At 39.0% G+C, this 21,851-nt stretch overlaps 2 protein-coding genes across 3 annotated transcripts; both read right to left on the reverse strand.

Moving 5' to 3' along the window:
- Positions 1 to 494: 494 nt before the first annotated feature.
- On the reverse strand, positions 495 to 15,270 carry josd1 (Josephin domain containing 1). Of its 2 annotated transcripts, none has more exons than XM_067430595.1 (4): positions 14,577 to 15,270; positions 14,344 to 14,472; positions 2,092 to 2,286; positions 495 to 2,001 (listed from the first exon to the last, which is right to left on the reverse strand). In XM_067430595.1, the coding sequence occupies exons 1-4, from the start codon at positions 14,858 to 14,860 to the stop codon at positions 1,902 to 1,904; spliced, it is 708 nt and encodes a 235-aa protein (XP_067286696.1). In that variant the 5' UTR covers positions 14,861 to 15,270; the 3' UTR covers positions 495 to 1,901. The 2 variants fall into 2 exon arrangements, with proteins under 2 accessions (XP_067286696.1, XP_067286695.1); XM_067430594.1 differs by having other exon boundaries at positions 495 to 2,024.
- Positions 15,271 to 16,478: 1,208 nt separating this feature from the next.
- Positions 16,479 to 21,805, reverse strand: xrcc6 (X-ray repair complementing defective repair in Chinese hamster cells 6). The gene is made up of 12 exons (XM_067430564.1): positions 21,563 to 21,805; positions 21,333 to 21,445; positions 21,078 to 21,219; positions 20,747 to 20,998; positions 20,483 to 20,669; positions 19,733 to 19,919; positions 19,450 to 19,618; positions 19,182 to 19,343; positions 18,717 to 18,846; positions 18,522 to 18,622; positions 18,321 to 18,437; positions 16,479 to 16,878 (listed from the first exon to the last, which is right to left on the reverse strand). Exons 1-12 carry the CDS (start codon positions 21,630 to 21,632, stop codon positions 16,676 to 16,678), a joined length of 1,833 nt encoding a protein of 610 aa, XP_067286665.1. The 5' UTR covers positions 21,633 to 21,805; the 3' UTR covers positions 16,479 to 16,675.
- Between the last annotated feature and the right edge of the window lie 46 nt (positions 21,806 to 21,851).

The following is a 21,851-nucleotide window of genomic DNA, read 5'->3' on the forward strand; positions in this document are numbered from 1 at the left end:
AGGGGTGGATCAGTGACAATTTGAGCTGCAAAATCATGGTATTCCCTACTGTGTTCGATGGGTGCTTCACTGCCAAGGACTAGTGAAACCACTCCGGAGGACCATGTGCGCCCAATGGTTCAAACATTGTACCCTGAAGGTGGGGTCGCGTAGCAGGATGATAGTGCATCAATACACGTAGCAAGACTCAAGACAGAAAATTGTTTGATGAAAATGAAAGTGAAGTTTTCCGGCACAGTCACCAGATTGGAATATTACTGAGCCACTTTAGGGTGTTTTGGAGGAGCGATTCAGGAAACTCCAGTTTCCTCCAACAGTGACCTGGCCACTGTTTTGGAAGAGGAAGGGCTCAAAATCTCTCTAGCCACTGTGAAGGACTTTTACTATGTAATTCCCAAGATGAAGATGAAGTGATGTTGTCAAAAGAAAAAAAGACCGCATACTTTTAATAGTAGTGTAAAAGATATGAACAAGATGGATAAAGCAGCACTACATTGTATACATAAAGACATTTTTAATGATGTCACAGCACATTTTACATCATACATAAAGTGCCATCATAAGCATTTTATTTGAATGGAAAACAATGGCATGAGCACATGTTGTCCCCATCTCCCTGAAAAAGGGACGTGGAGATTTAGATTGTCATGGCAAAATAATCTACCCATCTCTACAGTATTACAAAGCACCCTGTGTCTGGACATGTGGAATGTTCCTTTTAAGTTTGTAGTATCTGATTCGAGTGACTATAATTTCTTTTGAAATGTTTTACACAATGTGTTGAAGATTGTTTTTTAATAAGTGAAACTGAATAGAGCTGGATCTGAAGATAACCTGAGATGCGTTAGACTTCCCTTTGTGTAATCTGCTCCCTCTGTAAACAGTTTAAGGCCATGTTAATCCAATATCAATCACAGATGAATTGACTTGAAAGATTTTAGAGACCTCAGCCTTTCTAAATATTAGTATTTTCTATGTAAAAGTACATACAGCCGTTTTGTTTTAACAGCCGTTTTTGGCAGATGACATTTTTTACTACAACACACCTGCTCTATTTTCCTACATGTAGTCTAGGATTCAACAATTCTAACCTTAATCGTGTAACAAGAAAGAGTGTCGAGAGCAACCATTTAAGGTAAGAGATTAACAAGTGACCATTTGGTAACTTATGTCATAGGAAACTAACACAAAACATCCAATTACTGTGGTGCCATGCCTTACTGTGATACACAGGAAACATCTCATCTGTCACTATGCCATTAAATATGTAGGGAACGGTTAAGCAGGGGCTACTGGTGTTCCTTCTCTAAATCTTCAAGTACATGCACTAAACAAGTACATATGCACCCCTTATCCAAAAAATCCAGTTGGTCAAACAATTACTTTTTTTTTTTTACACTGACCTGTTATGTGTGGCAGACACTTCAAACGATCACATGGATGCACAGGACTTTACATGAAAAGAGAGAAGTGAGTATAACAGGTGATGCACAAGGAGAACACATCACTAAGAATTCCATAACCTCTTACTTTCAAGTCAGAAAACAGTATAAAATAAAAGAAGTAATCAACGTATAAAAAAATGCATCAGAATCCCAAAACCAAACAAAATGATCTTGCGTAGTGTTCAGTTGTCTTGTGATATCTTTGCTGCTCCAGTCTCAATGGCAAAAGTCCAGTGGGGTGTGTGTGTGTGTGTGTGTGTGTGTGTGTGTGTGTGTGTGTGTGTGTGTAAACAAAGTCTGAGCAGTGTGCTTTCATGACTGGTTGAGTGCAACTCTATTTGCTGCTTTTTAAATGGGTCCCTGATTGAACCTCACATTTCCCTCCTGAGCATGAAATTGAGAAACCTCCAAAAACAAAATGTAACAAAATAAACGAAAAGCGAGCCAAAACATTCATCAGTTATCAGACCTCCACGTCTGGTGGACTTCCACCTCCTCTGGCACGACCAATAGGAGTTCACAGTTCTTCCCTCGAAGCTGGTGACGCAAGAACTTCCTGCGAAATTACCAGAATGACAGCTAGAGATAAAACAGACCTTCGTGTTAAAACCTGCCGGTACTTTCTCCTTTAGCACTTCACACCTACCTCAGTTCATCAGCTGTTCCGATAGCATGAGGACTGCGCAGTTTGGAGTCCAAGTTATAGTAGATTCCTCCCACTTCTCGAACTCCAATCCAGTGCTGTCGCTTGAGGGGCAGTCGCAACGGCCCCCAGCGCAGATTGGATGGCACATTTAAGATGAAACCAGTGACGTTCAGCAGTGCAATGCTCCCAACGTCCCTGTGGGAAAACAAATACATAGGACATTTTTTTTACAGTAAAAACTGTTATTTTTTGAACAGTTTTTTATAGTTTACCCAAAAAGTTAAAATTCTTTCATTTACTCACCCAAATTTTTTTTCTAAACCTCTATGGATTTCTTTCTTCTGCTGAACACTAAAGAAGATATTTTCAAGAATATGGAAAGCCAAACAGTTGATGGGCCGCATTGACATCCATAGTACGGAGGAGAATTAAAAAAACAACTGTTTGGTTACGGACAGTCTTCTTTTTTTGTTCAGCAGAAGAAAGAAATGCATACAGGTTTGGAACAACTATCCACTTGAACTATCCCATTAATGGCCCACCTAATTTATTAAACAAAAATAGATTAAAAAGTGCAGTTCATCATACTCTTTTATGAGACACCTCTTCTAATGTCTGGGGCATAAAAAGAAAGGGACAGTTCACCCAAAAATTCACAGGCGATCTGACCAATCATAATCCGCCATCTGCCGAATCTACTATTTTGTCTGACAAAGCAGCCAGGAAAGTTTTTATATTAACGTCGGTGGACTTGAACTTGAAAAACGGTGTGTACTGATGTGATTTCACAGGTTGAAAAACTCCTGATGTTCATTCATGTTTATTTGATGCTATAAATGATCTAGAAGAAATTATATGATCAGTTCAGAAATAGCTTTAATGGGGACCTATTATGCAAACTTCAATTTTATAAGAGGCTTGAACATAGATTTGTGCTCACAGTGTGTGTAAACAACCAGCCCATCCATCCATCCATCCATCCATCCATCCATCCATCCATCCATAGTGAGAAAAATAAGTATTTGAACACCCTGCTATTTTGCAAGTTCTCCCACGTTGAAATCATAGAGGGGTCTGAAAATGTTATCGTAGGTGCATGTCCACTGTGACACATAATCCCCCCCCCCCCCCCAAAAAAAGTGTCAGAAATCACAATATATGATTTTTTAAAACTATTTATTTGTATGATACAGCTGCAAATAAGTATTTGAACACCTGTCTATCAGCTAGAATTCTGACCCTCAAAGACCTGTTAGTCTGCTTTTAAAATATCCACCTCAACTCCATTTATTATCCTAAATTAGAAGCACCTGTTTGAGGTTGTTAGCTGCATAAAGACAACTGTCCACCCCATACAATCAGTGAGAATCCAACTACTAACATGGCCAAAACCAAAGAGCTGTCCAAAGACACTAGAGACAAAATTGTACACCTCTAAAAGGCTGGAAAGGGCTACAGGGAAATTACCAAGCAGCTTGGTGAAAGTCCACTGTTGGATAAATCAATAGAAAATAGAAGAAGCTAAACATGACTGTCAATCTCCCTCGGACTAGGGCTTAATGCAGGATCTCACCTCATGGGATCTCGATGATCCTAAGAAAGGTGAGAAATCAGTCCAGAACTACATGGTAGCAGCTGGTCAATGACCTGAAAAGAGCTGGGACCGTCCTTTCCAATGTTACTGTTGGTAACGTCATGGTTTGAAATCATGCATGGCACGGAAGATTACCCTGCTTAAACCAGCACATGTCCAGACCCTTCTTAAGTTTGGCATTGACCATTTGGATGATCCAGAGGAGTCATGGGAGAAAGTCATGTGGTCAGATGAGACCAAAATATCATTTTTTGGTCATAATTCCACTAGACATGTTTGGAGAAAGAAGAATGATGAGTACCATCCCAAGAACACCATCCATACTGGTGAAGAATGGGGGTGGTAGCATCATGCTTTAGGGGTGTTTTCTGCAGATGGGACAGGGCGACTACACTGTATTAAGGAGAGGATGACCTTGCGATTTTGGGGAACAACCTCCTTCCCTTAGTTAGAGCATTGAAGATGGGTTCGAGGCTGGGTCTTCCAACATGACAATGACCCGAAGCGCACAGCCAGGATAACCAAGGATTGGCTCTGTAAGAAGCATATCTTTTTTTAACATATTGAAGCATATTTACCAGCAGCCATATAACCCTGTAGCCCAAGACTGGTTTCCCACTGAAGCTAAGCAGGGCTGAGCCTTGTCAGTACCTGGATGGGAGACCAACTGGGAAAACCAGGTAGCTGCTGGTAGAGGTGTTAGTGAGGCCAGCAGGGGGTGCTCACCCTGTGGTCTGTGTGGGTCCTAACACCCCAGTATAGTGATGGGGACACTATACTGTCAAAGAGCACCGTCCTTCGGATGAGACGTTAAACCGAGGTCCTGACTCTCTGTGGTTGTTAAAAATCCCAGGATGTCCTTCGATAAAGAGTAGGGGTGTAACCCCAGCATCCTGGCCAAATTTGCCCATTGGCCCCTGTCCATCATGGCCTCCTAATCATCCCCCTCTCCTGATGGTTGAGGAGATTCCCCCTTCTTTGTAAAGCACTTTGAGTGCCTTGAAAAGTACTAAACTAATTATTATTATTATTATTATTATTATATCAAGGTTCTGGCGTAGCCTATCCAGTCTCCAGACCTAAACCCAACAGAGAATCTTTGGAGGGAGCTCAAACTCCGTGTTTCTCAGCGACAGGCTAGAAACCTGACTGATCTAGAGAAGATCTGTATGGAGGAGTGGGCCAAAAACCCTACTGCAGTCTGTGCAAACCTGGTGAAAAACTACAGGAAACATTTGACCTTTTAATTGCAAACAAAGGCTACTGTACCAAATATTAACAATGATTTTTTCAAATACTTATTTGCAGCTGTATCATATAAATAAATAGTTTAAAAAACATACTTTGTGATTTTCTCTCTCAGTGGACGATGACAATTTCAGACCCCTCCATGATTTCTAAGTGGGAGAACTTTAAAATAACAGGGTGTTCAAATACTTATTTTTCGCATATCATTATTTAACAAGGTATTGCATATCGCATTTTTCATCAATATCGCATAGCCCGTCAGTACAATGCTAGTATTGCGAAAAAGTTGTTTCTAAAGGATTGGTCAATACCAACGCTTTGTGCTCTAACTTCAGAACAAGTAAGGATGGCACTTCATATTTTTTCAATATATTCGCAAATGTCCTTCCTGAATGAGCTTTCTAGAATTCTGTACGGCTAATATGGCTAAAGTTATAGTCTCTGACAATAGAAAGGCCAGAGCTATTTCACTAGTTTTATCCTGAAAACACTCACCGTCAGCATAATTCATAAACGTACATTTATTATGCATTGTATAGACAGGTGACAGACCACACGAGCACCTATACAACAATAGTCCTTAGCTGAATCAACGTTTTTTACAATGTGAGAACATGGCGTGAGACGTGAGAGCACCATGGCTTGTCATGCATAGCAATTGAAGTAATTAAAGGGGGCGGGTCTTTGTGAACAGTCAATTAAGATCAAAGTATTATCTTTTGTGTCCAGCAGAAGAAAGAAATTTATCCAGGTTTGGAACAACTTGAGGGTGATTAAATTACTATTTCAATTTTTGGGTGAACTATCCCTTTAATGGGCCACCTATTATTATCCAATATCTTCTATGATACACTCCTTATAACATCTGGGGCATAAAATTAAAGGGACCGTTCACACAAAATTCTGTCACTATTTACTCGCCCTTACCAAATTTTTTTGTGTGCTGCAAAAAGAAAAAGTATAGCGGAATTATACCGTTAGTTCTGTAGTCATAAAAAGAGTGATTCAAAAGTCTTGGTCTCACAATGAAGGGGTGGGGAGTAAAAGTCAAAGAAATTTAAAAATAAAAGAAATGTTGACAGGACACTAAATGCAGTACATACCACAGAGACAGACGTCCTGCTGTTGCTGTTTCTCCTGTTCAATTTATTTCAGCCTCCGAATTTGATTCTGGATCATATCTGTATTAGCTGAATTTAATTGATAGCCATGGGTTTCTCTACGCTTGAGGACGTCACCGCTTTGTGCGCAGTCGTCATTCTTTAGCTCCGCCCACAAGATACGCCTCCAGGCGCTCGTTTTTTTCATAGACTGTAAAAAAATATGGACGTAGTGTCCGTGACGTCACCCATAGGATTCTGATAAGCCGTTCTGAAGCTTAAAGTATGGTCGAGCTGGGCGTTGCAATCTTGTGAGCGAGTCAACGCGTGTCACTCCCGGATAACAGAAAATGGGCAAAAAGGCGGGATGTGCGCGGAGCTGAGGCGACGCAATAACTATAGACGGCAGATAAATGGCTATCCACTTGTAACCACACCCTTAATTATGCAGAACTTTAAGACTTTATATAACGTAAACGAATGAGTTATAAAAAAATTCACCCCCTCAGAGTTGTCATGAAGATCAAAATTAGCCCTATAAGCCAAAACCACAATTTGTACCAGGCTGTAAACATTTTTTTTTCTGCTGTAAAGTTGAGAATTTGAACATGGGGCTCAATGACATTCTGCTCCCTTCTGGAGCCTGTCCCTAGTGGCCAGTTGAGGAATTGCAGTTTACATTACTTCCGTATTGGCTTCAAGAGATCGCGGGAGGTTGCCGCTTGTTTTTTTTCTGGAAAGACTCGGTACAGCCTATATTTCTTTTATAAGTATAATAAAACTAAAGACTTTTCATAGATATGAAGGATGCAATACTACTCTATAGGTACTCAAGTTTGACATGAGATTGACTGAAACTGAGTGTCTCCCCCCCCCCCCCCCCCCTTAAGTAAGGTTTTTTAAGTAAAATAAAGAAAGTACAATAATTTAAAATATTTCTTTATTCTTTTAAGTAAAATAAAGAAAGACTATTACAATTAAAACATTTTCTTCTCAACCTCTTTCTGTCGCCTAAGAATAGTATAGCAAAAAACCCCAACCGAACCGAAAACCGTGGTTAAAAAACCGAGGTATGTATTGAACCGTGGGCTAACTGTATTGCTGCATCCCTGATATATTATATAATATATCAGGGATGCAACAATAGAGTAAATACATACCTCGGTTTTTAACCACGTTTTGGTTCGGTTCGGGTTTTTTGTATATATATATATATATATATATATATTAGGGCTGTCAATCAATTAAAATATTTAATCACGATTAATTGCAATTTAATCCCACATATTTATTAGTTCTACATGTACCTTAAATTAATATGCTTCAAGTTTTCAATACTCCAATCAACATGGGTATTAGGGCTGTGCGATATTAAAGAAAAATGCGATATGCAAAATCTTGTTAAATAATGCGATATGCGATACAATAATAATAAATAATTTATAATAAAAATAATTCATTACATTTACAGGCCCTTCTCAAAAAAATTAGCATATGTGATAAAAGTTCATTATATTCCATAATGTAATGATAAAAATTCAACTTTCATATATTTTAGATTCATTGCACACCAACTGAAATATTTCAGGTCTTTTATTGTTTTAATACTGATGATTTTGGCATACAGCTCATGAAAACCCAAAATTCCTATCTCAAAAAATTAGCATATCATGAAAAGGTTCTCTAAACGAGCTATTAACCTAATCATCTGAATCAACTAATTAACTCTAAACACCTGCAAAAGATTCCTGAGGCTTTTAAAAACTCCCAGCCTGGTTCATTACTCAAAACCACAATCATGGGTAAGACTGCCGACCTGACTGCTGTCCAGAAGGCCATCATACACACACTCAAGCGAGAGGGTAAGACACAGAAAGAAATTTCTGAACGAATAGGCTGTTCCCAGAGTGCTGTATCAAGGCACCTCAGTGGGAAGTCTGTGGGAAGGAAAAAGTGTGGCAAAAAACCCTGCACAACGAGAAGAGGTGACCGGACCCTGATGAAGATTGTGGAGAAGGACCGATTCCAGACCTTGGGGGACCTGCGGAAGCAGTGGACTGAGTCTGGAGTAGAAACATCCAGAGCCACCGTGCACAGGCGTGTGCAGGAAATGGGCTACAGGTGCCGCATTCCCCAGGTCAAGCCACTTTTGGGCTACAGAGAAGCAGCACTGGACTGTTGCTCAGTGGTCCAAAGTACTTTTTTTGGATGAAAGCAAATTTTGCATGTCATTCGGAAATCAAGGTGCCAGAGTCTGGATGAAGACTGGGGAGAAGGAAATGCCAAAATGCCTGAAGTCCAGTGTCAAGTACCCACAGTCAGTGATGGTCTGGGGTGCCATATCAGCTGCTGGTGTTGGTCCACTGTGTTTTATCAAGGGCAGGGTCAATGCAGCTAGCTATCAGGAGATTTTGGAGCACTTCATGCTTCCATCTGTTGAAAAGCTTTATGGAGATGAAGATTTCGTTTTTCTGCACGACCTGGCACCTGCTCACAGTGCCAAAACCACTGGTAAATGGTTTACTGACCATGCTATTACTGTGCTCAATTGGCCTGCCAACTCTCCTGACCTGAACCCCATAGAGAATCTGTGGGATATTGTGAAGAGAAAGTTGAGAGACGCAAGACCAAACACTCTGGATGAGCTTAAGGCCGCTATCGAAGCATCCTGGGCCTCCATAACACCTCAGCAGTGCCACAGGCTGATCGCCTCCATGCCACGCTGCACTGAAGCAGTCATTTGTGCAAAAGGATTCCCGACCAAGAATTGAGTGCATAACTGAGCATAATTATTTGAAGGTTGACTTTTTTGTATTAAAAACACTTTTCTTTTATTGGTTGGATGAAATATGCTAATTTTTTGAGAAAGGAATTTTGGGTTTTCATGAGCTGTATTAAAATCATCAGTATTAAAACAATAAAAGACCTGAAATATTTCAGTTGGTGTGCAATGAATGAAAGCGCATAATTCTCATTCAGCCCAGTTAACCTCGGAGCACGGCGAACGCACGTTCTGCTGGACTTTTCCTCATGACTGTGTGTTAGTGTGTGTGAGATGAGATTGGTCTGAATTTCAATGTTAGACCTACCTGAAAAAATAAAGCAGTCTATTTCATTTGTGTCTTATTCTATTGTTTTTATTTGTGCTATTGTTTGTAATCTGTTTATTTGTTCTTATTTTATTACTGTTTACTCGTCTTTTTAAATTCAATTTACCATTCGAAATCAAGCTTCCTTTTGCTGTGTAAGCTATTGCAACACAATTACCTCGTTGTAAAAAATACATTGAGTTAGCAAATATTTGTGAGAATTTAAATAGTAATCGATCAATGAGAAAAAGCTTAAAAGCTTATCATATAAAGTGATCTCTTCAGAAGAAATTTTTGATTGCCTTGACTTTTAATAGATGGACAAAAAATTATTATATTAAAAATATCTATTTGACAGAATATTCAGAATAAGCAGTGATTTCTCTAATTTTAAGAATATAAATAAAGGGAGTTTTTACACTGGCAGTTTAGCTCAGAACAGGGCAGAGTTTGTATAACACATTGGTAATGTGAAAGCTGTCATGCGGACCTGTGAGCACCAGAACCACACCATACCTGGAGGAGGTCCATATTCCACAAGTAGGAATATAGTGTGGCCCCTTGCGTGTTTCCTATTGAACCGCCGGTATTTTGTGTGTGTGTGTGTGTGTGTGTGTGTGTGTGTGTGTGTGTGTGTGTGTGTGTGTGTGTGTGTGTGTGTGTGTATGTGTATGTGTGTCAAACTATGCCGCGATTCACATGAACAGTGAGAAGAACACAGACTTGGGAGCGCTTGTTCAGAAAAGTAACCTGTGTAATCGTTTCAGCCGATTGTAATGTATTTAGTTAAAAAAAAAAAGTACTGTAAGCGGTGATGGTGTTAATGATTAACCTGGGCGAGAGTGAGCTTGCAGTGCATCGCGCTCGGACTGCAGAGAATGTGCTCAGTGAAAAAAAAAAAACCTTTTATTTTGACCTGTGAGTCTAATAAAAGTTAAGCAGAACACATGGTAGCTTATGTAGGCTATAACTGCACTTGTTTCAGAGTAATGTTAACCCTTTTTTTTCCCTTTTAATGTTTGCTGCTACATCCTTTACGTCTTCGCTGATCTCAATCTCCAACTACAGGCCTCAGATCAAACAGGAAATGTGTGCTGCGTTAATAAAATTTGTGCCGTTAAAATGAATTTGCATTAACACGTTATTAACGTGTGTATTTTGACAGACCTAATATACATACATACACACACACACACACACACACACACACACACACACACACACACAAACACACACCTAAAAGGATTATTAGGAACACCATACTAATACTGTGTTTGACCCATTTCGCCTTCAGAACTGCCTTAATTCTACGTAGCATTGATTCAACAAGGTGCTGAAAGCAGTGCTTTAAGTGGCCCAAAAGAAGTGCCGGTACTCTATTATTATTTTTATTTTTTGCTGACTCCTCTCCTCCCCTGAGGTAACAACAACTATATTGAAGAGGTTTTATACGTAGGGTTGCCAACTTCTGGAAAAGAAAATAAGGGACAATCGTGGTTCTTTAAGAAAATAAGGGACATAATAAGGGACACTCAAAATATGTGTACTGTACCACACAGTGTAGTTATTTCAGTGTCTGCAGTTAAGTGCGTGTATAAAGGCTCTCAGACAAACACATTTGAGTCATTCTGTGTCAAAATCTGCCATGTTTCTGAACATTTCCCAGATTTTGTTAATTTTGTTTCTGAAGAAAGAGTCATAAATTAAAAAAAAAAGACAAAATATTTAATATGATGGATGTATATTTACTGAGCAATACAATATTTTGTAGTGGTCAGAATGAAAATTTTCACAGGGGTATAAAAATGACTTTAGAAAGATGGCATCATTATTTTATTTTCACACAGATATTGGTAGGTCTATAAGTGAAATCTGTTGACTTTAGAAATCTTTCTTGCATTATAAGCCAATGGTGACATTTCAAAAAAAGGGAAAAAGCACTTTTAAAGTTTGCACGCCTGTAATTCATTTTGAAGATGCCTTAATATCCTTTTAGATCTTTTTAGGTTCCAATTCTTGGTTCCTTAATTTTAAGGCCCATTAATTTCCAGAGATATAGGGATTTCAATATGGCTCCATGAGTTAATTGGTAACCATTTTCAATGGTCTCATATTTTCTGAACAACAAATAAACTAGAAATGTATCTATTTTTTTTAGATACATTTCTTTTAGATACACAATTGAACATTGCTGTCTGAGTGGCATCAATATTTTTCCCATACTATGAGTGTAACTCTTTAGTTTAACACTAAAGTATTAAATATATCTCAATATACTTCTATATTCTCGTTCGTAATACAATTTTCTTTTGTAACCTTAATTTTAATGGCCCTGTGGTTCAGTCCAGTAGGCATAATGTGACTCCATGCTCAAATTACTGAATATTTTTTCTCTAAACTAAAGGGATATTAAATACCATCAACCTCTATTCAAAATTATAAAATGTAAAAGTTGTTTTTTTTTTTTTCTCAGGAAGATACATAGATGGCATACAATTTGAAAGCATAATAACTGGACTTTGACATTTCAGCCAATAAAAGATTTTATAAAACAATGGCACTTAAAATTTTGAACTAAATGTTGTTGCAACCATACCGGTATATGAATAAATGAAAATGCATATTTTTGTATTAAAAAGAACTTAGAGGATTGCTTTTGCTGCTTGAGACTATTAGTTATTTTGTGCTTGAATAGCCTTTATTAGTTATTTTGTGCTTGAATAGCCTAATGAGTTTATGAATACGACAAGTTACTTAAATATTAAATATTTAAAATACTGCATTTAGTGCATTAACTTACAATTATAGTGACAGACGACTTTCCTTTTTGATCACGTCTTCCATTAGGGAGAGTGCATGCTTTTTTTTTTGCATGACTGAATGTTGGACTCAATCACGTTGTTTGCATCCGCCCAAACTGATTTGCCGAAAATCTAAATGCGAACAGTTTAGGGAATGGTTTAAAGGGATTCGCCGTTAGCACGCGCATAGAGAACACCGGCAGAGGATTCTGCCGGGTCTTAAAGGCTTCCGCGAACGGTTATTCTTGGTGGGACGAATTAGGAAATGGGCATTGTGAAGGGCGCTCTGGAAGATGTGCAAATGAGTGTACCGGTACGCTAAAGTCATGTTCTGGGCGTACGGAGAGGTGGCGGCACTCTCAAGAGCTATATTTGGAAGTGGCGGTACTGAGTTCCGGCGCGTACCGGCTTACTTAAAGCACTGGCTGAAAGCATTCTTTAGAAATGTTGGCCCATATTGACAGGATAGCATCTTGCAGTTGATGGAGATTTGTGGGATGCACATCCAGGGCATGAAGCTCCCGTTACACCACATCCCAAAGATGCTCTATTGGGCTGAGATCTAGTGACTGTGGGGGCCATTTTAGTTCAGTGAACTCATTGCCATGTTCAAGAAACCAGTTTGAAATGATTCAAGCTTTGTGACATGGTGCATTATCCTGGAAGTAGCCATCAGAGGATGGGTACATGGTGGTCATAAAGGGATGGACATGGTCAAAAACAATGCTCAGGTAGGCTGTGGCATTTAAACGATGCCCAATTGGCACTTAGGGGCCTAAAGTGTGCCAAAAAAACATCCCTCACACCATTACACCACCAGCAACTTCCAAAGTGGTAACAAGGCATGATGGACCCATGTTCTCATTCGGTTTACTCCAAATTCTGACTCTACCATCTGAATTTCTCAACAGAAATCAAGACTCATTAGACCAGGCAACATTTTTTCAGTCTTCAACTGTCCAATTTTATTGAGCTTGTGCAAATTGTAGCCTCTTTTTCCTATTTGTATTGGAGATGAGTGGTACCCGATGGGGTCTTCTGCTGTTGTAGCCCATCCGCCTCAAGGTTGTGCGTGTTGTGGCTTCACAAATGCTTTGCTGCATACCTCGGTTGTAACGAATGGTTATTTCAGTCAAATTTGCTCTTCTATCAGCTTGAATCAGTCGGCCCATTCTCCTCTGACCTCTCCTCTGAAAAAAACACTCCTTACAACTGAGCACAACCTTGAGGTGGATGGGCTACAAGAGCAGAAGACCCCACCGGGTACCACTCATCTCCACTACAAATAGGAAAAAGAGGCTACAGTTTGCACAAGCTCACCAAAATTGAAGACTGGAAAAATGTTGCCTGGTCTGATGAGTCTTAATTTCGGTTGAGACATTCAGATGGTAGAGTCAGCATTTGGCGTAAACAGAATGAGAACATGGATCCATCATGCCTTGTTACCATTGTGCTGGTGGTGTAATGGTGTGGAGGATATATTCTTGGCACACTTTAGGCCCCTTAGTGCCAATTGGGCATCGTTTAGAAGTTTCCAGACCTTGGGCCTACCTGAGCATTGTATTCTGACCATGTCCATCCCTTTATGAACACCATGTACCCATCGTCTGATGGCTACTTTCAGCAAAATAATGCACCATGTCACAAAGCTCAAATAATTTCAAATTAGTTTCTTGCACATGAAAATGAGTTCACTATACTAAAATGGCCCCCACAGTCCCCAGATCTCAACCCAATAAAGAATCTTTGGGATGTGGTGGAACGGGAGCTTCGTGCCCTGAATGTGGATGCCACAAATCTCCATCAACTGCAAGATGCTATCCTGTCAATATGGGCCAACATTTCTAAAGAATGCTTTCAGCACCTTGTTGAATCAAGGCAATTCTGAAGGCGAAATGGGGTCAAACACAGTATTAGTATGGTGTTCCTAATAATCCTTTAGGTGAGTTTATGTAATAAATATATATATATATATATATATATATATATATATATATATATATATATATATATATATATATATATATATATATATATATTTATTTTTTTAGTATTTTTTTTAAAATATAGTTTATTTTAACAGAAGTGCTTCACCGCTTTCTTGTATGAAGTTGTCGACTAATCAAGTCATGTGTTGAATTAGACAGGAAATGATATAGAGAGGAACCTGACAGACACTCATGACTTTGTGTGAAGGTCAATAAGTCCTTTAAAATCTCTTTTTAAAATTTTTTTTTTTAATGATAAGGCAAATGTTACTTCAGGCTAAATGTCATCATGTAGTGCAACTTTTCTTAAATTATGTGATTTTTTTTTTCAAAACCAACATAAATTCAAAGAGCACATTTCTTGGCATATGTGTTTGAAGCTAGATTTTTTTTTTAAACAGAAGTTTTTCTTAAAACAGTATAATAAAATACCTTCTCTTGTCCCACCAAACAGCCTCAAACCCTCGAGTCTGCAATGCAGCCATGATGACATTCACATCATAGTTGCCATTACCCAGCATGTTCTTCTTGTGGGGTGTGACCAAAGTGCTAGGAGAGAGCCTGAAAAGAAATAGGAAGCAGAAGTGTGCACAAAAAAAAAAAAAAAACTAGAAAACTAGAAAAATTAGACCACTTCAAATGTAACATTACATCTTAGCACTAACCTCTGGTAGATGTCCTGAAGTGCATCACGGCTGAATGCTGCTCCATCCTGGAAGACATTGTTTAGGGCATGTAGAGCACACAGCTCTCGATGCTGCTTTTCGTGATAAATGGCGGGAGGTTGTGACGATGTAAGGGGCGCTCCAGCATTCGGCCTATCCTCTAGCTCAGACCCACGTCCACCAGCAGCTTCTCCTTTCTGCTTGCTGACCTTCCATGGCATACAACCCAGCTCCTGAAAACCCCCTACCCCCCTCCCCTTACCAGAACATGGAGTACTCCCCATTCCTGCTGCTATGTCACCACTATCATCTCCACAGCAACCTCTCAGCTGCTTGGGATGAGTGGCAAGGGGAGGGGAGTTTGCTAATGGGATGAAAGGTGAGCCAGTGTACCTTGCAGTGAATCAGTGAAAATAATAAAAAGAAATGACGCGTCTTCTCAGAAGCAGACTTGAATGTGTCCTCTTTCTGTGTTCTTCATGTTGTTATTGCACAAAGACTTGCTGAGCACCATAGTAACCACTAGGGCAGAGAAGTTCTTTCCATTTTGGCTGACACCTGGGTGGAAAAGACAGCTTGACTCATACAGCTGACCAGGACTAAATGGGTCAGCAGTGCAGAACCCTGGCAACTGCCATTGAAGACCACTGTGAGAACTGCAGAGATAACGTTAACCTTGGCTGAAGAGTAAGAAAGAAACACAAAAAGAGATTGATTATAAATCAGATAATAATAAATAAATAAATAAATAAATAAAAGCAGCGAATGCTTCAGTACTGAACCTTAATTAACCGAGTTGCAAGTCTAAACAGGAACCCTTTTGACACCTCTAAGGCTAATGTGAGGCTCTGCCAGGATGGGAATGGGACTGGGAATGGCTGTACAAAACTTCCTGCCAGCTAACAGGTTGGGTGTATATGACTTATTAACGGACAGAAACGATATTCAACACTTCGTATGCAAGTTTAACAAGATCTCTTTGAGCTTCTCAACTACTGCGTTCAGACCAATTTGACACTCTGGCTACGTGCTACTCGTGATAGCAACGGATAAAACGGAATCTTTCAAAGTCTCAGAATAACTGTTAATCATTCCCAGCACATACCTTTGTCTGCATACGATACGGTACAGTCTAGGTGGCTCTCATTCCTCAAACTTGGTGTTTAGGCGTCCACTCCGTGAGTTGTTTATTCCTTTGTCTCCTGTACTTTTTCCTTGCAGCGCTCTAGCTCAACGTGAGCATGCGCAAAACGTCACTGGCTTTCTGCTGGTTTGCGTCACGAGCAGGTTGCATCCCATGGGACTGTCAAAAAACGTCTCGGTCGCCCACATGCCCCACGTTAGGAAATTAACAAGAGACTTCCAATATATATTTTTGGAGACATTACTTTTCGTTTTTATTCCCCCAATATACACCATTTAAGGATTCTGGGGCTGTATAAACAGTCTCCCCTAGGTCTATGCCTTATTGGTTTAACAGAAAATAAGATCCAGACATCAACATTTAGATCTGCTGCAATTTCAAACATCTGTGGCAAATGAGTACTCACCCTTCTGTTTGTTTTCATTTAGTGCTAATGAGAAAACAAATTACAATGTCGACTTCATTCCAGATGTTCTGTAAACCCAGAAACTATTCAACTGTTTATTAGTTGCAAAACAAAATAATGTATCATATAAATTGCATGCATAGACTGGGGAGGAAATTTGTATTTTGTCCACACTGATTTTAAAGAAAAATAAGTGGAATTGATTTTAAAAAAAGTTTAATGGGGCTGAAATTGTGTATTTTGAAGTGTTTAATTAAATGTCTTTCTTTACTGTAATTTATTAAATCATGCCAATACTGGCTTAATATAACTAGCAAACAAAGTAAAATAAGATGTTTAATGCTGTCAAAGCTACAAAATTCAAGCTTTTATTGCATATGTTATGACAACAGTCATAATGCTGAACGAAATTGTGTAAAGTGGGACTTGCCCTAGTTAGGCAAGACTCAAAATGACAGTCACTTAAATGTGCAGACATACAAATTTTCTGTATTGATTTTATGAGCAAGTATGTAATCAAGCAACAACTAAGGCCTTGAGAACTTTAGCTTATTTAGAGAGCTGAGTGGACAGGGCATCTATAAGCTCCTGTTTCTTGGTTCCCGTTGTACGTATTCCAAACTGTTTGCATGCATCTTTTAGCACAGGAACTGTCAGTTTGCCCAGGGTGCCCTTTGCTACATGGTTTTTCAGCTCTTCCTCAGACATCTCAACTTTTGGCTTCTTTTCAGCACCACCGCCAGCTGATTCAGCTGTGCAAAAGGATGAGACAATTCAAATCAAGATTCAGTCAATGTCATCTTTCAAAGTTTCTGAAAGTAGTGGCAACCGTAGAAAACTGCAGCATACATATGTAATACAGTAACTTCCAATGCATACTGAACCATGCCGCCCAGTCATAATTGCACCTGCAGTCTCCTATATAGCTCTTATTCATTAGGCATGTTATCAGATGGACAAAAAAAAAAGAAAGAAAGCCTAATTTTCCCCATTTATTATGACTATATAATAATAACTTAATTATTTAATTTAATTAAACCAATAAATAAATATATTACTATTGCAATACTGTAAAATAAATAAGCTTTTTTTTATAGAATATTTATTTATTTTACTAATATTTATAGCTGTCTTTAGCGGTCTTGCTTCCTTTCCTTTCAAATGTTTAACTATAGCACTTTAAGATACCGTAAAACTTTTTTTTACTATTTTATTGACAACAGATTTATAAAAGATTCTTATGAATTTAGGAAGAGAGTTAGCACATATTGCAATTTAAAATGCATGTATTGAGTGACCAGAGATGGAGTTTGCATTTACTGTGAACCTAGCTGCTTTGAGACAATGAAAATGCCCGCTCATTAGCTGCTTGCATGTAAACGGACAAATCCTTCAGTGGCCAGTTATCGGCCAGCTGGGGAGAATCAACCTTTCATTTACTCTTAATTGTTAATTTTTGACCATGGCTGAGATTCTGAGTATGTTCCGCACACAGGCCCGTTAGCTAGTGTAGTGTTGTTGGAAGCTAAACTACATATGCAAGAAATACATTTAAAGTGGGTCATACTTTTTCGGTTGAAAAATATGTTAATAACAAGCGGCAACCTCCCGCGGGCTCTCCTGAAGCTGCTTGAAGCCAACGCAGAAGTGACTTAAACTGCAATTCATTATCTAGCCACTAGAGACAGGCTCCAAAAGGGAGTCAAATTTGAAATGCCCAACTGTGCAGCAGAAAAAAATACGTTTACAGCCTGGAACAAAAAGTGGTTTTGGTCTATATAGCTAATTTTGCCCTTCATGACAACTGTAAGGTGGGTGATTTGTTTTATAACTCATCCGTTTGAACTAATAATAAACTGCACAAACAAAGCATGTATTTATCTTTGTTAAATGTTCATTTCAACATTTACTAATTTATTATTTAAAGCTTGTTAACATTAGTTAATGCACTGTAAACTAACATGAACAAACCATGACATGCTGGATGCAATGTCATGACATGCAAACAGCTGGATTTTTATTAACTAACATTAACAAAGATTATCTAATGCTGAACAGATATGTTGTTCATGGTTAGTTCATGTTACCTAATGCATTAACTAAGGGTAACTAATACAACCTTATTGTAAATTGTTACCAAAATAACATCCCTTATTCATGCTTTATAGCAATATAAAATCATCTGTAATCTCACCAGGTTTGCGTTTAGCTGCAGGCTTTCCCTCTGGGTTATAACCAGAAGGATAGACTAAATCTTTAAACTCTTGAACCAACGGGCCAAGACGATCATCCATCATTTTTACCTTGGGCACTGAGGGAGCATAAAGAGTATGAGAGCATAGTAGAAAAAAAAGATACAATGATCCATTTAAAACAATCAGAACACAAGAAATACTTGTCAAATCCTCAATGGCCTCAGGTGCAAGCATATCAAGAGCCAAAGCTTCCAGGTTCCTGTAGTGCTGTTGCAGCACTGGGTTTTCAAATGCATCACTCCTGTAAATAAATAAGACTTGCAGTACAAATCAACTAAAACTCCATTACTGAAAAATGCAATTACATCGTGCACAACTGGTAGACAACCACACACCTGTATTTAAAGCGGAGCTTATGCACAATCTCCTTCATCTTGTCCACCTGCTCATCAGAGGCTGTGGGACCCTCGTGAGCATCCACAGTGCGTATGTCGTCAGCAAAGGGAAGAAATATCACATGGAAACCTAAAATATAGTATCCCACAATTTGAAATGGCTATTTCATATATGTAAAATAATAATAATAATAATAATAATAATTAGCCTTACAGTTAAATTTAACATTCTCAGTGCAAATCAGTGATGGGCAATTTCGATCCTTAAGGGCAACTGTTCTGTTTAGCTCCAATCCCATACAAACCTACCTGAATAAGCTAATCAATGTCTTCAGGATTACGAGAAATTTACAGGCAGATACGTTTTTAATCAGGGTTAGAGTTAAACTCTGTCAAACAGTTGCCTTCCAGGACCGAAGTTGACCTGGTGTAATGAACATTTCTGACATTCTTGACTGAATTTACCTGGAGGTGTTGCCTGGGTTTGACTCTGATCCAGTTCCTCTCTCTGGGGAACTAGTGCTACAAACCGAGGTGGAGTGTTACGACGAGGGATGTATCTGCACAATGCAAATACATTTTTTTCACTGCACTTCAAAAGCAGAGCTGTAAACATACAGGAGCTCCCTATAAAAAAACAAAAGAAAAACAGCACATCAGCTTTCCAATTTAGTATGAAAATATATGGGTTGAACTGAAAGACGTGTTTAGGCATTAAAAAATGAAGACCTACCTGATATCTGCTCTTCTTCAGGGTATATGAAGAGTGCGGGTCGTAAATGATGGTGCAGTTTGAGGCGGTCCATGGGCTTAAACCCCATAAGCACCAAACCTGGATCATCAAATTTCTTAATCTCATCCACCTCATCCTTTTCCATCACAATCTGTTTCTTCCCATAAACCTTCATAATTAAGTAGTAAGTTCAGAGTTTAGAGTATGATGATAAAATAAAGTAACTTTTAAGTGAAAGGGTTATAGTTTTGATTTTAAATCAAAGTGACATTAAGTGCTGTACCTGTGCCCTCTTCATATCGTTTGGCAAAAGTATGCCCCCATTGTGGGTGTGGAAGTAACGGGTTTTAGTACGCACAGGATCATTAGTATCTCTGTAAAGCCTGACGGCAGGAGGTTTGGTGGCAGTCCTGGCCAAGACATACACACCGACTGCTAGATTGACATCTTCTCCGAGAGAGAACGTTAACCTTGAAAACAAATACGTGTAAATCAAAGAACTGCATTCTGGAGCCATTTTGTCCAAGAAACAGTGATGCATTTTTTTTTTAAAATCCCCTAAGAACCCCAGAAACTCCTTCAAGCATGTCTACGTTTACCACGACTTGAAATCCCCTTTAAATCTAATTATTTGACTGGAACAATGCAGTGTTTACGATAAATTATTTAACTGTTAATGATTTTTAATCATCACCGCAATTAGAAAATAGCAACGATTCAATCAATTCTTGATGTACAAAATCAAATCCCACCTTACATTTTTTTCTCATTTGAGAAGCCTTTTTGTTTAGATATGTATGTCACAGTAAGGAAGAATTTTCAATTCGGATCGCAATTTCCATTTCAACTATCAATTGATCTTTGACATACCTGAAGCAAACTGCATTAAAATCCTTTCACAAACCCTACAGAAAATATTAGCTGCTATACAAATTTTACCCCTACATAGACATGCAAAAAGCTCCAGCATCTCCACGACCCTGCATAAGACAAGCATTTTGAAGAATAGATGGGCATGGTGCAGTGCATTTACCTGCTTTGAGCTCTTTTCTTTAACTCTTTAGCTCTCACCCTCTTCTGCAAGTCCTCGAGTTTCCTACAGGGCTCAACCTGAACGCCAAGCTCACTTTCATCTTCTGGAGGGCTTACAATATCACAGAAGAACTGGGAAACATCAAACCCTCCAGGCTTTGTGAGGTGCATCAAGTCTATGACCACACCTGGGGAACAAGCAGAATACAGGCTATAAAATGTCCATCATTTGCCACCTAATCCTTTCCACTTCTATTCAGCCTACCCGTCTCTTTAAGGTCAGCAGCTTTTGTACGAGCCTGTCTGTCTTTTGCGCCTTCTCCTCCGTGAGGGTCATCTCTGCAAGTGAAGATCATGAGACGCTTGTGTGACAGTCGCAACTTGATGTCACTGTAAAGGTTGGAGCAGCACCACAAAGCCTCTCCGAGGGAAGTTTCCCCGCTGCCCATGATCTTTTCAGCCAACTGAGCTCCTTTCTCACCCTGCAGTTTATCAATATCTTGTACCCGCTGAGCTCCTGAGAATGGAATTATGAGATGAGATAAGAATTACCATCAAATATGTAATCTGAAAAGCATAAAGAGTGAATAACCTACCAGGAGAATCCAAGTCGTGGTAAACGTAGACATGCTTGAAGGAGTTTCTGGGGTTCTTGCTCTGCTCAGTCCCATAGAACACCAAAGCGACCAGATCTTTGTCACTGCTTATGATCTTACTAGTGTACACACTGCGCACACACTAGATACATGGGAGAATAAAATCTGTTAGAAATGCGCGTACATTTAACACAGGTAAATAATGTTAAAATAAAATATAATGAATAAAAAATAGTTCATTACAGTTAGACTCACTTGCATAGTCATGTCAAAATTTGATGGCTCTCCATCCTCACCCTTGATGAACATCTCTTTGGACGCATCAACCAAGAACACCAGGCTGTCACGGCCGCTGACTTTGTAATCGCCTGTTAAATTAAGTTATAAATAATGTATGTGTAATAATTACATCTTAATTTCATACAAGTTTAATGGAGGACAAAACGAGTAACTTTAATTAATTTGATGCAGTTAGCAGTGCTAACCTCCAGAATCTTCTTCGTCCTGCTCAACATCATCGTCTTCGTTTTGATAGTACTCTCTCCACTCCGCCATTACGCTTTTCTTTATCTAAGAACTGCGTCAGGGGTGCTTTCAAATACAGTTGGGGGGAAACAAAGCAATTTTTCTTACACACAGAATCAGGCACTTTTCTCTTTTGAGAAAGAGAACTTTGTATCTCTATGCGGCCGCGCATGCATCTAGTGCGCCACAATTTGAGTGACAGCGCCACTAGCGTATCAGAGAAGACTATTTAATAGTAACAACCAATGG

The sequence above is a fragment of the Pseudorasbora parva genome, chromosome 21 (genome assembly GCF_024679245.1).
Source record: "Pseudorasbora parva isolate DD20220531a chromosome 21, ASM2467924v1, whole genome shotgun sequence".
In the NCBI taxonomy this organism is placed as follows: Eukaryota; Metazoa; Chordata; class Actinopteri; order Cypriniformes; family Gobionidae; genus Pseudorasbora; species Pseudorasbora parva.

Coding starts and splice junctions, on each gene's coding strand:
- josd1 (XM_067430594.1), bottom strand. CDS start 14,860: ATGGGGAGTACTCCATGTTCTGGTAAGGGGAGGGGGGTAGGGGGTTTT. Junction 14,473..14,576: donor CTTCAGGACATCTACCAGAG/GTTAGTGCTAAG, acceptor ATTTCTTTTCAG/GCTCTCTCCTAGCACTTTGG. Junction 2,287..14,343: donor GTTTGGTGGGACAAGAGAAG/GTATTTTATTAT, acceptor GTTTTCCCACAG/GGACGTTGGGAGCATTGCAC.
- xrcc6 (XM_067430564.1), bottom strand. CDS start 21,632: ATGGCGGAGTGGAGAGAGTACTATCAAAACGAAGACGATGATGTTGAG. Junction 20,670..20,746: donor TGCTGACCTTAAAGAGACGG/GTAGGCTGAATA, acceptor CTTGTTCCCCAG/GTGTGGTCATAGACTTGATG. Junction 19,619..19,732: donor ACGATATGAAGAGGGCACAG/GTACAGCACTTA, acceptor TTAATTATGAAG/GTTTATGGGAAGAAACAGAT.